At 38.2% G+C, this 18518-nt stretch overlaps 2 protein-coding genes across 3 annotated transcripts in view; both read left to right on the plus strand.

The window, feature by feature from the left end:
- Positions 1-1532: 1532 nt before the first annotated feature.
- On the plus strand, positions 1533-9654 carry LOC127643236 (ubiquitin-conjugating enzyme E2 G1). Of its 2 annotated transcripts, none has more exons than XM_052125886.1 (6): positions 1533-1710; positions 4450-4552; positions 5419-5516; positions 6139-6317; positions 6845-6966; positions 7933-9654. In XM_052125886.1, the coding sequence occupies exons 1-5, from the start codon at positions 1665-1667 to the stop codon at positions 6929-6931; spliced, it is 513 nt and encodes a 170-aa protein (XP_051981846.1). In that variant the 5' UTR covers positions 1533-1664; the 3' UTR covers positions 6932-6966; positions 7933-9654. The 2 variants fall into 2 exon arrangements, with proteins under 2 accessions (XP_051981846.1, XP_051981845.1); XM_052125885.1 differs by lacking the exon at positions 1533-1710 and adding an exon at positions 3317-4063.
- Positions 9655-10863: 1209 nt separating this feature from the next.
- Positions 10864-18518, plus strand: part of LOC127643152 (rabankyrin-5-like) — a 30811-nt gene continuing 23156 nt past the window's right edge. The window contains exons 1-4 of the mRNA XM_052125743.1: positions 10864-10884; positions 13867-14071; positions 15429-15547; positions 15689-15824. Coding sequence (XP_051981703.1) covers positions 10875-10884; positions 13867-14071; positions 15429-15547; positions 15689-15824 — 470 coding nt within the window. The 5' untranslated portion in view covers positions 10864-10874. The remainder of the gene's footprint in view (positions 10885-13866; positions 14072-15428; positions 15548-15688; positions 15825-18518) is intronic.

Consider the following 18518-nt stretch of genomic DNA (forward strand, 5'->3'; position numbering starts at 1 on the left):
AAATTTGAATAGTTTTATTTAAAAGTAGACATTTTAAGCTTTCTTTAGACATATGTTTAATGTTTGTGTGATAAGTATTTGCGGAGTTTCAGTTCATTTTTGTGACGTGTTTCAGAAATATGCTTGCGGAGACAGAGACGGCTGTATTTTCTTTATTTTACAAAAGCACACGGTTTTGTTGTTATTGTGAGTTTACACAAATAAAAGTAGATGTCTTACAGTTCTGTATGCCCAAAAATGATGGAGTATTTTAAGTTGTTTGCACTGTAATGATGAATAAATCCAGCACACAAAAAGTAGCAAACAATATTAAAAGAGGCCATGCATCTGGCATGCACTATCGTCTTATTTGGGAAAACAGCATTTCTCTGATCCAGGTGGGAACGTTAACTTCATGATAGCTGGACGTCTGTTACCTAGCTACTGCTCCTGGCAGTTGACAAACGGAAACAGCACAGTGCTGAGCGCACCAACCTCTCGGCACCCACACAATTTAAAATCCTCCATTCTAGTTCCAAAATTAGGTTTAAGAAATTTAGAAAAATATACAAAACTAAACATACCACGTTTCATTGATACGGTTGTGTGTTTTGTTGATTAGAGTAATTGATGGGCAGAAAATAAAATAATTGGGGGTGTTGGGGGGCCCCGAACCAATCGCGGGGCCCTAAACAAATGTTTAGTTTGTTTATTGGGTCGGGCCGGCCCTGTATTATGGCACATACAAGTTGGTTTGCAAAAACGTATTTAGAGTAACGTTCATTCTATGAGACCAGGTTGAGTAATTCACTATTTACAGTCAGCCACAATTAATCTAATCCAAGACTGAAAGTGTGATATTAATCAAGTAGTATTCAGCTGGTCATGTGATCTTTACATGGCAGCCCCCATGAGTAGACCCTCTCCATGTAGAATAAAACAACTTTTATAAGGTCACCGATATGACTGGATTCTTGTGAGCTTCATGATTTTATAAATATAATTCAAAATTACAATTAATTTCTTAAGGAGTACAACTTTATTATAATGAGCAGAAAATGACTGTGTGCACCTTCAACAGGGAACTTGGTTAAACGGGCTCATAGTTTGTATTACTCTTTACTATCATCTAGTGGTGGAATAACACTGTACCTACACACAAAAACCATTATTGGTATTGACGCTGCATCGGACTCAGAAGACCAAACAAAAATGTCTAAACAAAAACGAAGGAAAGGGGATCCCTTTTGTAATGCATCACAAAAATCCGATCGCTGTTCTTAATTAAAGATAAAAAAGTAAACTCTTTTCACATCAGATTTTTCAGCTTCTCGTTAGCCTATATTGAACTATACTGAGAATATAGAGTTCTATATAATTTACATGGGTCTACATTCTCTCTTATCTTATCTGTTTTAATTATGACCATGCATTCAAATCCTCTGCTGTTTTTGTAATAACTTTATGTTTGAAACATGCGCGTATCCTCCGCCCATAAGTATCCTGGAGCGCACTTTCCTAGCGGACTCACACTCACAGACAGCAAAGCGCATGCGCGCACTGGATCAGAAAATGTTGAGTAAAAAGGACTAGAGCAGAGACGGAAAGACACGCAAGAAAACGCAAACATATTCTTCTCCTTAGTGAATTAAACGACTGTCGACCTAGAATATAACTTGTAAAAAATGACGGAGCCCCAGTCAGCACTGTTACTCAGGAGACAGCTGGCAGGTAATGTTTTGAAGGCTGTTGGCACAGAAGCTCGATGGCTAACGAACGCTTGAAACTGCGCCGGTGAACGTGTAGCCTGCTGAAGCAGTGGGCATCGGAGTTAGGGGCCGTTCACACCAAACACGTTTTACGTCTCTCCACGCTATTTGTCAGTTGTTTTCCTAAGTAAGCATGCACCAGGTGAACGTATTTGACAATTGCGATGCGTCTCGTGACACTTGTGTTCTGTTCTATTATTTGTGCCTAATTTTTTAGCGCAAGAACGCGTTTTGTCTGAACGGCTCCTTAGCCGTTAGCTGCTAATATAGCTGCTAAAGCGCTTGTTTTCCGTTGCATGTATTGTCAAGCATTCGTTAGCGTGTTAGCGGATACTTTAGCCTCCGTTCCCCTGCTCCTTTTATGTCACTTTTAAATGTTATTTTGGTACGGTCTATTATAGCTTTTTAATGTAAGAGCTGTCAAACTACTGTATAAACTGTAACATTTGTACACTCGTTTAATTTATTAAATTTAGCTGATGTAAATGTAGATATGTCAGGCTGTATTATCCCCATCACACTGGGGTCGGCTGATCCTGCGTTTGCCGGCTGTGCGGGCTGCTCGCAGTCGGCTAGTCCATGTTTTGACATCAGTGTCCGGATACAGTTTGAACACTAGCAGCAAGCCTTCTCTATACCGTCTCAATAATGCGAGGCAACTCTGTCATTGGCCCCGTTTATGTTTACCGCCCTTAAGTGATCGATCGAGAAGTTGTTGTCATGAGACATACATTCTTGATTTAGAAGCAGAAGATTGTGTGCCATCTACCCGCAGCAAGTAATCAAATCCCTTTGTTTTTGTAAAATGGCTAACGGGCTAAGCTAACAGACAGATGGCTGCTGTTTTAGCACCATCTCACCGATACAGAGAGAACTAGAGACCCCCAACCCATCTCGTTTTGTATAATAGATTACATGTATAATCTAGGCCAATGTTTATTTTTAAGGACTTTATATAGGTGGAATAGCGAATTATCTATTATTAATGCTATTACAAGGCTGTTTTCTGCTCTTCTTTGTCCAGCATACATACAGATTTAGCAACATGATCCGCGAGTGTCCGCTTTAGAGAGCACAAACCAGAGGATTTCTGGGCCCCATTTGCGCAGTGCAGCCAACGAAGTGAATTAGTTGTAAGGGGGTCAAACTAAGCTGATTACATCCATTCTCGGTTTAAACCTGGTGTGTATATATAAGAGCATGTTTTAGGTATGATTCATGACTACTGTCTTTTTGGAGGCAGAAAACATGTGAAATAACCCCCCAATTTTACTCGTTTTACACTCTTACACACAGAGGCGGCTCGCTTATTACTTTCCAAGGGTCAACAGGGTGAGCAGCACCTCGGCCTGTCAGGGCGTCAGGTTCTGCAGTGGCCCTCAGCCTGACTGACTAATTCAGGGGATCTGTGCTCTTTTGGTTGTCTCTTTTCAGCAGCACCAGCATGGTGAACTCATTGGCCTCATTCTAAACTCCGTAAACCCTCTGCAGGAGTGAGGGAACAAATGCTTATTGGATTGTAAAGATACCAGCCAGAGACATTTATCTGCAGAAGATGTGAGCATGGAAGGATGTGAAATTTTAACTAGTAATTTTGTTTATTTTCTCCCCCCAATTTGGAATTCCCAATGCGCTCTTAAGTCCTCGTGGTGGTGTAGTGACTCACCTCAATCCAGGTGGCAGAGGATGAATCTCAGTTTTGTCTGAGACCGTTAATATGTGCATCTTATCACGTGGCTTGTTGAGCACGTTATCACGGAGACATGGAAGCTTCCAATGTCAACTCCCCACGTGCCCCACTGAGAGCGAGAACCACATAATGGCAACCACGAGGAGGTTACCCCATGTCACTCTACCCTCCTTAGCAACTGGGACAATTTGGTTGCTTAGGAGACCTGGCTTTAGGTACTCGGCACACCCTGGATGCGATCTTGCGACTCCAGGGGTGGTAGTCGGTGTATTTACTCTGAGCTACCCAGGCCCCCACTTAGAGTAATTGTTGTGTCAGCGCTGTTACATTGTGGTTTGTTTGAGGCATCATTTGACTTGAGTCATTTAAGAAGAATCAAATGACTATTTGATTTCAAGACTCTCTTATAGGCTGATTCACTGATCACAACTTATCAAATTTACAGTTAGTCATTTTAATTTGTCTTTTGTATTTCTTGTTTTGTTCATTTGTGTCTTTTCCTTTAGTGTTACAGTAGAGACACTTTGGTTGGGATGCCAGACTGTCTTAGTGATTCATGTGCTCATAAAGATGACACATCCGTATGACTGGATGACCCAACTGTCATCTTGTTTCTGTCAACAAGGTGCTCATCCTTTCACCGACCAGCTTTTGTTTAGCTCTTTCTTGCAGAACACACCAAGCTGTCTTTATCAGAATTAATAAGAGAGTCAAAGGCTACGGCCACCAATGGATTAAGGTTCTTTAGCTTCAGGCCAAGTCAGTTTAACAGGCAAATATGTCTTTGTTGTCCTATAATTATGGTTATGACATAGGCAGGGTAACCTTTGGCAACAACAGAGTCTCAGATCAGCGGTAAGGGAGTAGGTCCTTTTATCAACATCCATCTGGAAGCACAAATGCCACCAGCAAACGTGAACTTGAAGTGCCACATTGAGGTGATCGGTTTGTTTTTCCTACTGTCATATAGAACAACTGACCTGTATCTTTGTGTCATTTTCTTCCTGTCAGAACTGAATAAAAATCCTGTGGAAGGATTCTCAGCCGGTTTAATAGATGATAATGACCTCTATAGATGGGAAGTGCTAATAATTGGTCCTCCTGATACACTCTAGTAAGTATATTTTTGTTGTGTTATGAAATGCCACTTCTGAACATTTCAAACCTTTGATTACAGAGATATCAGAGAATGGGTTAAGGGAATAGTTCAGTCTCATTTACTCACCCTCATGCCATATCAGATGTGTATGACTTTCTTCTACAAAACATAAATTAAGAATATCTTCGCTTTGTAAGTCCATACAATTCAACTGAACGGGTACCAACATTTTGAAGCTCCAAAAGCACATAAAGGCAACATTAAAGTAATCCATAAGGCTCCAGTGGTTAAATCCATGTCTTCAGAAGCGATATTATAGGTGTGAGTGAGAAACGGAATTGTATTTAAGCCCTTTTTTACTATAAATTCTCCTCCCTGCCCAGTTGGCGGTGATAGAAACGAAGAATATGAATCGGCAAAAACAAAAGAAGAATGTGAAAGTGGAGAATTATAGTTAAAAAGGGCTTAAATTTGATCAGTTTCTCTCCCACACTTATCATATTGCTTCTGAAGACATAGATTTAACCACTAGAGTGGTATGGATTACTTTTATGCTGTCTTTATGTGCTTTTAGAGTTCCTAAATTTTGGTAACGTATGGACCTACAGAGTTTAGATATTCTTCTAAAAAATAAAGTCATACACGTCTGGGATGGCATGAGGGTGAGTAAATGATGAGAGAATTAAAATTTTGGGGTGAACTCACTTTAACTTTATGATGTTGTTACAACTTTAATGTTAAAGCCCATGTATATGAAAAAGGGACTCTTAATTGGCACTGTAATTGCAGAATATTTTGGTGAATTGTACGGAGTGGGGGTACCATCAAAATAGCTTTCACATTGAGTATCACTTTAGGCATATTGTTTTGTCTGTTTACAGTGAGGGTGGTGTCTTTAAAGCCCATCTTACGTTTCCCAAAGACTATCCTCTCAGACCTCCTAAAATGAAGTTCATAACGGAAATATGGCATCCAAACGGTAAGTGTGGGTTTACCATACTGGGTCTCATACATTTCTTTCAGCCTATGTTTGTATTTAATGATTGAATGCTGAATGTCAGTCATTTATTTGTGAAACCCTAGCAAGTTTTGTAAGAATTTTTAGTCAATACTTTCTTGGCTTATCTGGCCTGCAAGCATGGGATGGCAAAGAAAAGTTATTTATATTTATGAGGAAAGTGATGCCTGATTGGACAATTCAGAAATATTCATCAGGAAAGTGCTACCAGATTGGTCTTAAACCAACCCTACCCCTAAAACCTAACACTAACAATCAGATAGCGCTTTACTCATTAAAATGAATGACTCTTGACCTGCCATTCTAATGTCAGAAATATATGGCCTGCATAACAAGATTGTAGTTTTTTTACTATATATATTCCTCTGCCACTTGTATGTTCATTGATTAAATTTGATAAACTCTTTCCTCCAATAATAACATCGCTGTACTCTCAATAATAACCCTGTTTAACATAACTTACTATGTTTGAATGCATTACATTAAATATAAAATGATTTGTTCGTTAATTTGATCCCCCTGTAAATAACCAAGTACTGATATTCACTCTTTTCTCATTTCTTGTCTGGGTTTGTCTTTGCAGTCGACAAGAATGGTGATGTTTGTATTTCAATATTACATGAACCAGGGGAAGATAAATATGGCTATGAGAAACCAGAGGAGCGCTGGCTCCCCATCCACACTGTAGAGACCATCATGATTAGTGTCATCTCTATGCTAGCTGACCCCAATGGAGATTCCCCTGCCAATGTTGATGCAGCAGTAAGTCTGATAACTCAAGTGTCTCACTGTATGACCATAAATGTGTTCATCAATAAAGTTTTTCATTTCATTTAAGTTTTTCAAGTGTTTCATTTATGTGCCATTAGCACAACTGAGCAGAATTGCAAAAATAAACATTTTATAAACAGCCTTCCAAATACACCTGTTTGCTATTGATCGAACAAACAGATCCCGCCCCAACTCGCACCATTGGTCAAGTCAGTGTTTTTGTATAGAGCTCAAAACAAACTGGAATTTTCTTAGACCGGTGTGCACAGTTTTTGCAAAAATTAACCATCTTACTAGTACTAGTTTTAGGCTTACTAGTGTTCTCTGCATATTAAGCTATGATAGCAGAAAATGTTTGAACTCAAAAAGTTACACATTTCAGCTTTAATTTATAACATCTGCTTTATTCTTTTTAAATTAATATGATTCCTTTCTAAATGTGTTACAAAAGTTACATTTAAGCATAAGGTCATTCCTTTGCCTTTGTTGTCATTTTCTTTCTTTATTTAATATTTTAGAAGGAGTGGAGGGAAGACAGACATGGTGAATTCAAAAGAAAAGTTGCACGCTGTGTAAGAAAGAGTCAAGAGACTGCCTTTGAGTGATATTCATCCAGCAGCTTGTAGCTTCTATTTTCAGGGTAAGTGGACCTTTACCCTTTTACTGCTATAGTCTTGTGATTTATTTAATTTTAACTACCCCTCCCCTCCAATTTACTCTGTTTGAAAAATTCACATGTGCAGAGTCTATATAGAAATGTTGTCGTACCAAAATTTAAAAGCCATCCTAATAAGTGTAGTGTCATCCTGACCCCAATAAACAAAACAGACAATTTGGAAGTGATTAGTTTTCATTACATATGCCTGTAAATTAGATATTACTGCAGACATTTGTAAAGTGTTGACATCAGTTCACACAGGAAAAGCTTTGTCTGTACTTGTGTGCAGTTTAGTTTCTGTGCATTGTGTAGATTGAAGGTATAAAACAATGAAATAGACATTGTAATATTTACCATAAAATGTGAAAACACAATCCATAAAATGTCGGGAAAATACTGATATGTATTGGAATGGAATTAAAATCACTGAGAATCTCTGGTTATTATTACTTCACTTGCTCATGGCATGTACAACTTTTCTAAATAGGGCTTTTGTCAGTCTGAGTTGAATTTTGTCAAAGTAATGTTGTGGGTAGCCTGTTAGAACAGATTCCTGTGTTTGAAAAAGTGGTTCAATGTAAAAGGTGTTTTGTTAACCATACTGACACTATTGTCCGCTCCGCGCACTAGAGGTAACCCAAACTCCCTTTGGTTCAGGGAGTTTTTGACATTGTTGCAATACGGTTTGCCCTTATTTGTGCATTAGTGGGCATGCAGTTGCACCTGAAACTCTAACTGAAAATTCTTACAGTAAGATTTTTTCCATTTCAATAGATATTTTTGAGATGTATATTTAGTACATCTTTCGCCCTCAACTGTGTGATGGGGTCTTTTGGAGTAATAATACATTTATGAAATCTTGACATGTCTGAAAGTCTCAGTTTATAAGTATATGGTGTTCATTACATTTGTAGAAATATCTACTCTTATCTCGCTTGTCTTTCACAGGTCTCCAGTTGAGAAACAACATGGCACTGTTTTCTTGCACTCTACCACCCTATTGCTGGACTGGTTTTCATTGAATGTTGGCAGTAACATGCTGGCATTAATAGGCTGCAATAGAACATAAGGCCATCACAGATGCTGACAGAACACGCCAAGCAAGTGCCAACAAAAAAAGAGAAGAAAAAAAACTTACAAATTATTATGCTTTTCTCCTTTTTTTTTTTTCCAAGTCTATGAACTGATACAACTTTCAGGAATTAATTGTAAAGACCTGTACATAGCACAGACATAAAAACCGGATAATATATAATTACTGTTCCTTTCCATCCAGCGAGACTTCGTACCAAATAAATTAGCAGTTCTGTTGTTGGAGTGTGACATCCTGTAAAGTTCTTGAGGACTATAGTTCATCTTCCACCCTCTTGCTGCCTCACATCTACTAGTGTGCATCAGATCTGTTACAGGTGTGAGTGGTCTTGCATACTTGCCTGTCAGTTTGAACAAGTGAAGTCTGCTTTGATATTTCTCACTCAAACTTAATCTGGTATTTGGATGGGGAAGTCAGAGGTAATCTATTATTTAAATTAATCAAGCATGCTTGCCATTCTGGACAGCTCTCACTCGGGACACTTCAGGTAAAATGAATGGCTGTAAAGCATGGTCATTTTCTAATTGATTAGGGGGTCATGATGGTGTTTCTCTGGTTTGGATTTTAAATGGGGTGGGAGGGGAATGCTTTGGCTGAAAGATAGCTCTATTATAGAGGATGACTGCATTCTGAGTGTCAGGTTCTAATCTTTTCCCCATGTTTCTTTTGGAGCTATGGCAAGGAAACCCATCAGATGTGATTATTATAATTGTTTTATTTCTTTTATTTTATTTTATTTTTTTTGCATGTTTTAAGTTCTCTTTTGTTTTCAAAAGTGCCTCCAAGTTAAATAGCTTGGCTTGTTACATGCCCTGCATCAAACAGGAGCTAACGGGAGGGTCATGTTGACATGAGAACTTCTCAACATCCTCTCAAGCTTGTGTGAATTAATTCTTGTTCCAGCATTATTAATTGTTATTTTGGTGTAGCAATAACCCTGTTTTGCCCACTCGTGTGTGGACATGTTAAAATATGATTCTCAAATAAGATTTCAGGTAAGGATCTTGCAAAGATTTCTCCCTCTCATCAGACCTGACTATTTCTGTTTTTGTTTTTTAGAGCTTTGTGTGTGTGTGTGTGTGTGTGCGTGTGTGCGTGTGTGTGTGTGTCTTTGATAGGTTTCTTAGCCATGCTTTAAATGTAGGTTTCTCACAAATAGTTTAGTGTGTGTGTTCATGCCTGTATCCTACACACACTCTTCTCCCACAATCCTTAATTCTCTGGTTAATTTTATTCTGGCTCTGAAAGACTACTGCAGTTCTTTTGCCTAATGTACAAAGACAAAATACCAATGTATATTTTTCATGTTATGGAAATTGTCACCTCTTGTGAGTTCTTCTAAAATATAATTTTTTTTCAAATACTTGTCTGATCATGCTGTCTGTGTTCAATTCAATCCTCTTAAAGGGGTAGTTAACCCAAAAATGTAATTCATCATTTATTCTCCCTCATGCCATCACAGATGTGTATGACACACTTTCTTCTGCAGAACACAAATGAAGATTTTTTTATTTTAAGACTATCTCTGCTCTGTATGCTATAAATAAAGCAAGTGAATAGCATCTCCAAAAAGTAACCCACATGACTCCAATAGTTAAATCCATGTCTTCTGAAGTGAAATGATTGGTGTGGGTGAGAAACAGATTAATATTTAATCTTTGTTTTACCATAAATCTCCTTGTTTGACCAGCATCAACCAGTAGGTGGCGATATGCATGAAGAATGTGAATCACCAAGAAGAAAAGAAGTGCATGTGAAATTAGAGATTTATAGTAAAGCACAACTTAATTATTGAACTGTTTCTCACCCAAACCAATCATTTTGTTTCAGAAGACATGGATTTAACCACTGAGGTCTTATGGATTACTTTAGTGCTGACTTTGTGATTTTTGGAGATTCAAAGTTTCTGGCCACCATTCACTTGCATTATAAGAATCTTAATTTGTGTTCTGCAGAAGAAAGTAAGTCATACACATCTGGGATGGCATGAGGGTGAGTAAAGGATAAAAATAGTATTTTTTTGGGGAGAACCATCCATTTAAATGGTATTAAAAGTGTTGCTACCCACACAAATGTCTATTTACATTCTATTTGTTACAACATCAATACAAGAGTAACTACAGATTGATGCGTTTGCAAACCTTTTTCTGTATAAATGCTGCTTATCAAGTCAGGTTTACATTGTCAAAGCTTGGTAAATTGCAGGTTTGCTCAAACGTTTTATTTAAACCACTGAAAAGTGTATATACAATTCTGAAGGGAGAAAAGAGTGACCGTTCAACATTAAGCATACGTTTGCTTTTAATTAAACGAGCTTTTCAACCGAGATCTATCGCATTACCCTAAACCAGGCCAGCAAGATAAAGGGTGTAGTTGCTATTTAGGTCCACTGGCTTTATACAACAGTCTTAGCCCTGTTTTAAAAGTTCTGAGAATGTGTGCCAAAGAGGGCATTTATTTAGATACAACTCTTTAACCCTAATATTTCTGAAACAAACTTGTCGAACGTACATAGAATGTTTATCAGAATGGCATATTGAAGACCACACAGATGGTGCACCAGCAACAATGTTGAGGCACATTGGCAACCATTAAACTTCCATATTTTGTCAAAATACTTTTGTTTGAGAATTCAGTATAATGTACTTGTGTATTATGCCTACATTCATTGTACTTTACACGCTTAATATGTATAATCATGGATTTGGGGATCAGCTGGAGAGGAGGGCAGAAAAAATAGCTTCTGCACACATGCTCCTCCCAAATCGAAACATTTCTCCCGCGATACGGATCCAACATGGCGGAAGGTATGAGAATGGGTTCTCTCGTATTTTCCTTGCCCTTTCTGTTTAACGCTTAAAGTGGTCGTTTCCTTGTGCGATGATAGTTCTACTGCTGCATTTAATTGACATCATCATAGAGAAATATTGCATTGCTCTGAATTCGATCACATTAATGCTTAGATTTTTTTTTTCCAGCTAGCTAGTTGCAAGTCAGATGGTGGGCTGGGCGGTGGTAGTGATAATTCGCCGCGTGATTTGAGCTCCGATGTAAATATTAAATACTCTTTCGTATAACGTTCTCAGCTGGTCGTTTTTAGTGAGTCGATGTCTGCCATTTAAGTGCATTTATTGTATTATTGAAAGGGAATTGAGATTAGATTATTTGGGTAACACTGTCGCTCTGCATTCTTATTTAGCACTGGGTTTCTGAAATAATTTCTCAAAACAATAATTTCCCTGCTAAGTCTTTCATCTTGGTGTTAACCACTTTCAGTGGAAAATTCAACTAACTGTTGCGTTGTGTGCATGACCAAAGTACATTGGTGTATTTAATGTTTTTGTATAGCCTACTGTAATATATGTATGTATATATATAAGTCAAAACGAATTAAGTACATGTTTAAACCTTACTTTGTCAGTCTTTATTATTATTATTATTATTATTACTACCTGTCTTTGCAAGTGAATTGTTGGCATAAATGTGTTTTTACATCACATTGACGTCGCAACAGGCGGTTGTAACCGTTGGTTTTATCAGAAAGATTATCACCAGTGGCATTTGCCTTGAGCATCCCTCACATAATATTACCATAGCTGCTACAAGCTATGTAAGGGGCCGTTCACACCGAACGCATTTTTGCGTCCGTCAGAGCTTTTTTCATTTTTTAAATACGCGTCGTTTGCGCCGCGTCTCGCTGTTTGTTGAGCGTCTTGCGTAAGATTGCCGAGTTTTTTAGATTTTATTGCCGCGTTTTTCAAGTTCAAAACAACTTAATCTTTGAAAAAGGCGTTTCCGTTTGAACGGATGATGACATTTGTTGCTAATACCTGTTTACCACAGTTTTATTGTAGTAACATCTATTTAATTAGCTGTAATAATGGATCCTGGGTTAAAGCCCTTTTAGTTACCATGGTAAATTTGGTAAGGCTTTGCATCCACAACAATTTCTGTATTGTAGATTGCTTGGTATGAATTTTGAACAATTTCCTGATTCTTTGTTATTAACCATTTTTCTTTATTCCATTCAATTGATTCCATCATAAAATACATTAAACCCTTCTCCCCGAACATTACCCACCCCCTACCGACACAAACACACACAATACAATGGTCACCAACAATTAGAACATAAAAAAAGTACACTTTCAAAAAACAAGAATGCACATACACATCTAAACTAGAAATCCCTCTCCACTGCCCCTCCCTGAGAACCCTCCAAAAAGCCAAATAATCCCACATCCTATCAAACAAATCCCATTTTCCCAGCCTTCTAAAAATCACCTCCACATATGCTGCCACCTTGCCAATTTCCCCACAACAATCCTGAAACAATGGTGCCCCAGGCGACTTCCACCTCCTGAGGATAATTTTTATGACGATCATTACTCCGACTAGGACCCACATTTTTAAATGACTATCCCCAATATTAATGACAGCCCCATCGCCTAAAATACAGAGATTGGGGCAAAAGGAAAATTGAGTGTCCAATACATCGCAAACACAGCTCTGAACCCTAACCCCCCCATGGGTCATCGCCAGCAGGTGGGTGTGTCTTCAAGACCAAGCCTGTATAATCTAGAGGGGGTCCAATATACTGTAAAATCTTAAATTGCATCAGGTGCACCCTTTCATCTCTAGATGTAGACTTGGATGTTTTTTAGAATCCTACTCCACACTCCCTCCAATCAATTTCCTGATTCTTGAGAAAATACACCATTATTTTTCCTCTGTATTAATTGTGAAATTCATGATGTGTTGGTTTGAATCATTCCTGTAAATAATTGTGGATTACGTAAGCATGTTATTGCTTTACACGTTTCTTCTCTCAGCTGATTGGCTGATGAGCTCTTTAAATACTTTATGGGAGCTATTTGGTCAGCTTTGAGTTGCTGATTCCTCATGCCAATGGCTGACATATTAAACTGAAAACACGCAATTCTTTTGCTTACACTACACACAGGCTTATTGTTTTGCAATGACTTTCCAGGGCAGACTTTTCTATTCACATGGCCTATGTTGAAAAGTTTAGTGCCTGATTTGTCATATCTAAATTCCAGTCTACGACTTCAGTAGCAGAGTTCTTCCTGAAGATGTCAAATGTTTAGTAGTAAGCTAGACTAGCTCTCTTAACTCCTGAGCTTATGTGGAGCAAATGCAAAGTGTCGCCTCAGCATTCTGGGGAAACGTGTACAGGAATAAATTCAGAGGGAAGAGGAAGGAAGTGGCCATGTTGTGGAATGTAGGTTAAGATGTGAAATCCTCTACTTTCGCATCCAAGACAAAGGAAAAATGACCACGTTCATTATTCAGTTTAGTTGTTGCATTGAGGTTTGAGTGAAATTGGGCTGCTCATGTGAGGACACAAACAACTGGGTTTGTGGTTATCATGAATCAGACCCTGTTAAAATGACTTGAATTGTGTGACGCTCTCATGTCTACATAATACTTCACTTCTCATAAGCAGCCTGTGTACATATGCCCAGGAAATGCCCTTTTGCTTGCCTTTCTCTGTGTCAGCAGATTTGCCTTTTTATGTTCATGTGAAATATGTATTTAGCTCTCACACTTTTTCATGCCATTTCCTATTTCTACACTTCCCTCTGGCTCTGTTCTCCCCCCAATCTTGTGCACCTCTTGTCCATGTCCCACCTCTCGTTCGAACGTATCCGTTTACACAAATCTTCTCCTACCTAATTTAATCTCCTCATTTTTACATGTCTGCCTCCCATCTCTGCATAATTTCTCCATCCTTCTCTCCTTGTTCCCTTCTCGGTCACTGTCAACAGAGGAGGTGCAGAAATTGCAGAAGCACCTTGCTCTGCTTAGGCAGGAGTATGTGAAGATGCAACAGAAGCTGGTGGAGACGGAGAGGCGATGCTCTGTGCTGGCTGCCCAGGCCTCTCTCCCTGGCTCTGCCTCCCAGGCCAATGATTCCTTCATCAGCCGCCTGCTGGCCATCGTGGCTGACCTTTACCAGCAAGAGCAGTACAGGTGAGTTCTGTGACTGAGGACTGGACATAAACTGTCTGTGACATACTGCTGGAGCAGTGGTTGGGTCAATCTCATGAAGAAATGTCAACTTACATTCTTCGTCCATATCGCCACCTACTGGGCAGGGAGGAGAACTTATAGTAAAAAGGACTTAAATATTGATCTGTTTCTCACCCACACCTATCTTATCACTTCAGAAGACATTAATTAAACCACTGGTGTCATAAGGATTACTATTATACTGACTTTGTCATTTTTGGAGATTCAAAGTTCTGGTTGCCATTCTCTTGCATTGTGCACCTTCGCAGAGCACTTCAAAGGGAGCACGGTCCATGGTGTTGGGTTGTTCCAAACAGAATTTCCAATAAGATTCACTTAAAGTGAGTTCCAAATGACCGTTATCACCTCTCTGCCCTCCAAAGCTTTCACAGTGGATGGTAATTGTCTTCGAAAAGAATGGGGCATAAGGATGATCAACAAAGGAGTGAGGAAATTTCCACTCCTAATTCATGTTTCAGTAAGAAAGACATTAACAGACCAAAGAAACTTGCATTCTTCAAAGCACTTCACTGGGACTTTAAGATTTTTTGCATTGTGATTTGAATTAAAATGAAGCATATTTCCCCCAAATTCTCATTGGCTTCATGTGAAAAAACATTAATGTTTTTTTAATAACTTGCTAATACAGTAATATACCAACTATTGTAATACAGTAATATACCAACGATTGTCTTCTCCAGTTTTCTGATTTCTGTAATGAGATTTAGATTTTTTTACAATGCAAAATATCTTAAAGTTCCAGTGAAGTGCTTTGATTAGTGAAGTTTTTTTGGTAGGCTTTTTCAGTAGGCATTGTTTTTCTTTATGCAAGAAAGTAGCCAGATTTCTTATCCTTTTCTTTTAATTTTGGAATGAAATATGACCTGGTCATTTCTTTGATCAGTTTTCGAGAGGTTCCCTTCATTATAGGAATAAGTGGCTTTGACCAGTGGGTTTCTGATTTTCCCAACTAGCCATAGTAGCTTTGATATATAGTTTACTTTTGTTTCTAAAGGCTTAAGTGTATTAAAGGAAGCTGCAAGAGTTTTACTATGTCTAAGAGGTCAGTAAAGTTGGGAAGTGGAATTACAGTTGAATAGCATTTTATTGCACTGTGTGCTTATGAGGTTACTGAATGACCCATCTGTGAGTTTAGCCCAGAATGTTGTCTCCAATTTGACCTCACTAAATTTATACATAATACAAAAAATGTAATAAATCAGATGATTTTGTAGCTGATGAATGCACATTTTACAGTTATCTATGTATTACCTGCTGTGTAAAGGCAGTATGAGCATGGCAGTGTTTTCTCTTTCAGTGATCTAAAGGTGAAGATCGGTGAACAGAGGCTCAGTGCTCATAAATTCGTTCTGGCTGCCCGCTGTGAAATCTGGAGTTTAGCCAACCTGGCCTCCACCTCAGAACTGGATCTCTCAGGTAACAATGGATTCTATGTTTCCTTCAACCTATACTCAAAAGGTAGGGTATCTAGATTGTTTTGGATGTTCAAAATCCAAATCCCTCCAAACTGAACCTTGTATTGAATTCTTTCTTTTGTATCGGCATGTCTCTTCCTAGAAGCCAAACCAGAGGTTGCCATGGCAATGCTGCGCTGGGCATACACGGATGATCTGGAGTTGAATGGGAATGATGGCTTCCTTATCGACCTGATGAAGTTAGCCAACCGCTTCCAGCTCCATCTCCTGCGAGAAAGGTGGGAACAGTCTGTTTAGAATAATAGATAAGATTGACTTGATTCATTACTCATAAGCAACCTGTTGCATCTTCACATCACATTGTGATTCATCGTTATTAAATGTCTCTCTGCATACCATCAAAGGCCGCATGGAACTGCTCTTGTCTCAGTTAGATTACTCAACGTATTAGAAGATCAACTACAAAGTGTATAAAGCACCACTCAGCATTGATTGGATCACAAAGGCTTTTGGTGACATATAATTGTTACTCTCAATTAATACAGTATTGGCGGTAGGTCAGGCCAGAGAAGAGGAGAGGGCCTGTTTTAATGCATCATGCCATCGATTTTAACCACTGGTCCTATCCATCAAAAGAAATAGACATCTTTCTGAAAGCAGCTGCTGTTGTACTTGGTATTTTCCTGAAAGGGGCTATTATGAGACCCTCCGCCCCCCTGATCATCATCATCGTGCCTTTGTGAGTCAGTCATGTAAACCTGTCTGGGCAATAATTGCACCTAAGGTCACTTTAGATAAAAGCATTTGCTAAATGGCAAACAAACAGGCTATAGACCATTTCAAGGGCTTAAACAATAACAAAGGAATTAGAACAGTACTGCACGTGTCTTGCTCTGAAGCATTTCCTGTACCACCATTTTTATAATCCAGAACAGTCAAAATATAATGACTAGTGGATACTTTTAGAGTCTAGCTAAAACAAATAAGTTATGTTTAAAAACTGAAAATAAACAATGAGGTGTCATTACTGGATCAGATTTTCTCAAAGAACATCAAACGTTTACCTCAAGTGCCTTATCCAGATGTATTGTTGATACAGAGCACGTCTACGAGAGAGCGGCAATGAAAGCGTATCGTAGTTTAGATGCTCACAATTATTTCCTCAGCGGCAAGGTCAGGAATATTGAATCACTAATATTCATCTAGTAAATGAAGCTGTTAATGCTTTAAGTGTGGGAATTGCAGACATGGTAAGAGGTTTTTTCTTTTTAATTATAAAATAAAACCTTTCCACGTGTCTCTCTTCTGCACTAGCTTTTATTCTACTTCAGCTACTCTGAGATCTTGGCAGTACAATACTGCAGATATTGTTGACTTTTTTTGTGACAAATTGCTTATGTTCCTTGTTTGTAAATTGCTATGGATTTACACTTTAATGACTGTAAATGCAAACGACTTGCACAGCTTCTTTCTTATAATAGGGGTGAATCAGGTGATCTCTATTCACTTTTAGAGCCCCTAAAGAAATAAACTTGACCTATGAAACTATTAGTTGGCAAAAATGTCATTCACCTACCAGAGATGAGATGTGTGCTATTATACTCTCTCTTTTCTTCTGTGAATAATGTGTCCATTTGTGGTTGCTCTTTTGGAGATCTAAACACTTTTATTTCTGTTAGTGCCAGGTACCCAGAGAAAATCCAGCCAACTTAATGTAAATAATGACATTCTGTTATTTTGAGTGAGTTCGCCAACCAGCCAGAAATTTTCAAGGGACAAAGACATCACTTTTATTTAACTGACGAACAGTCCTTGAAATGGTCTATTTGTTAGGGGTTTTGTCCAATAGATTTCGTTTTAGTTATCATAGTCGACTGTGGTCTCAATCCTCCTGATCAGTGAACGTTACTAGCGTTACGGGAGTGTTGCCAACCACGGAGGAGCGTTTTCTTTCTCTCTGAAATTCAGGACATCAGCATTTCCATTGCTCCAATACCACTCCATCACGAGCATAGGCTAAAATTTACAAGAAAGATGGATTTTGTTAAATAGACCTATAATAAGACAGTTTGATCACAATTATGGAAAATTACAGATGTTGAGAACGTGAGTGTGGGAGGTAGCCTACAGTACAGTAATGAGCCACCACAAGCAAATATTCATTGTGGAATTTAAAAGACTTTTAAAAAGAAAAATTCCAAACTTATCCGTTCACATAGGGGAAAACAGAAAAGGTGGGTTATAGTACATCTGTCTCTTCTTTTAGATTAGTAACCTATAGGCCATGCAAAATGTGTAAAATTCATAAAGGCTGATAAAATATCACGCTTGCAAATACCATATGGATGATGCACAAACATGACATGGATTTCTAAAATTGTATCCAACTGTATTTGCTGATTTGGATTAAAACGTTCCATAAATACTTACCAGTATAAATTGATCAATCTTTGTATTTTTTTAAATTTTTTTTTAAATAAAATTGGAGTGGTGTGAATCTTAACTAAATAAGTTTACAGACGTTTAAAGCAAATGTATTAAAAGTAAAATAGTAATTAAAATAAAGTTGTAAAGAAAATGCATGATAAATATAAAGAATGAAATTCTGTATTTATTTAATTCAGAGAATAATGCTTTCATATTGCTGACGTGTTACAATTTTCTCCAAATATTTTCTGCTTATTTATTTATTAAAACTTTTTTATATAAAATGAAAAGAAAGTGCTTGAGTAGAATGATAACTGGGCACAAATGTTGCTATGGTGGTGCAAACGCAGAACCGGTTTCTTTCCAAGTGAATTGGGGAATGAGAGAGGAGCGGAATATTTCATCTGGCCATCGTAAATGCAGTCGCACTATATGGCTACAATGCTAAATTTCAGACACTGCCCAAACTTTATCGGAGGCTTAAGATCATCGCAAAGGCTAATAATCGGCCATCTGTGAACATGTCGCACTAAACACAGTAAGAT

Source organism: Xyrauchen texanus, chromosome 4 (genome assembly GCF_025860055.1).
Source record: "Xyrauchen texanus isolate HMW12.3.18 chromosome 4, RBS_HiC_50CHRs, whole genome shotgun sequence".
Taxonomy (NCBI): Eukaryota; Metazoa; Chordata; class Actinopteri; order Cypriniformes; family Catostomidae; genus Xyrauchen; species Xyrauchen texanus.

Coding starts and splice junctions, on each gene's coding strand:
- LOC127643236 (XM_052125885.1), top strand. CDS start 4,009: ATGACACATCCGTATGACTGGATGACCCAACTGTCATCTTGTTTCTGT. Junction 4,553..5,418: donor GGTCCTCCTGATACACTCTA/GTAAGTATATTT, acceptor GTCTGTTTACAG/TGAGGGTGGTGTCTTTAAAG. Junction 5,517..6,138: donor GGAAATATGGCATCCAAACG/GTAAGTGTGGGT, acceptor TTGTCTTTGCAG/TCGACAAGAATGGTGATGTT.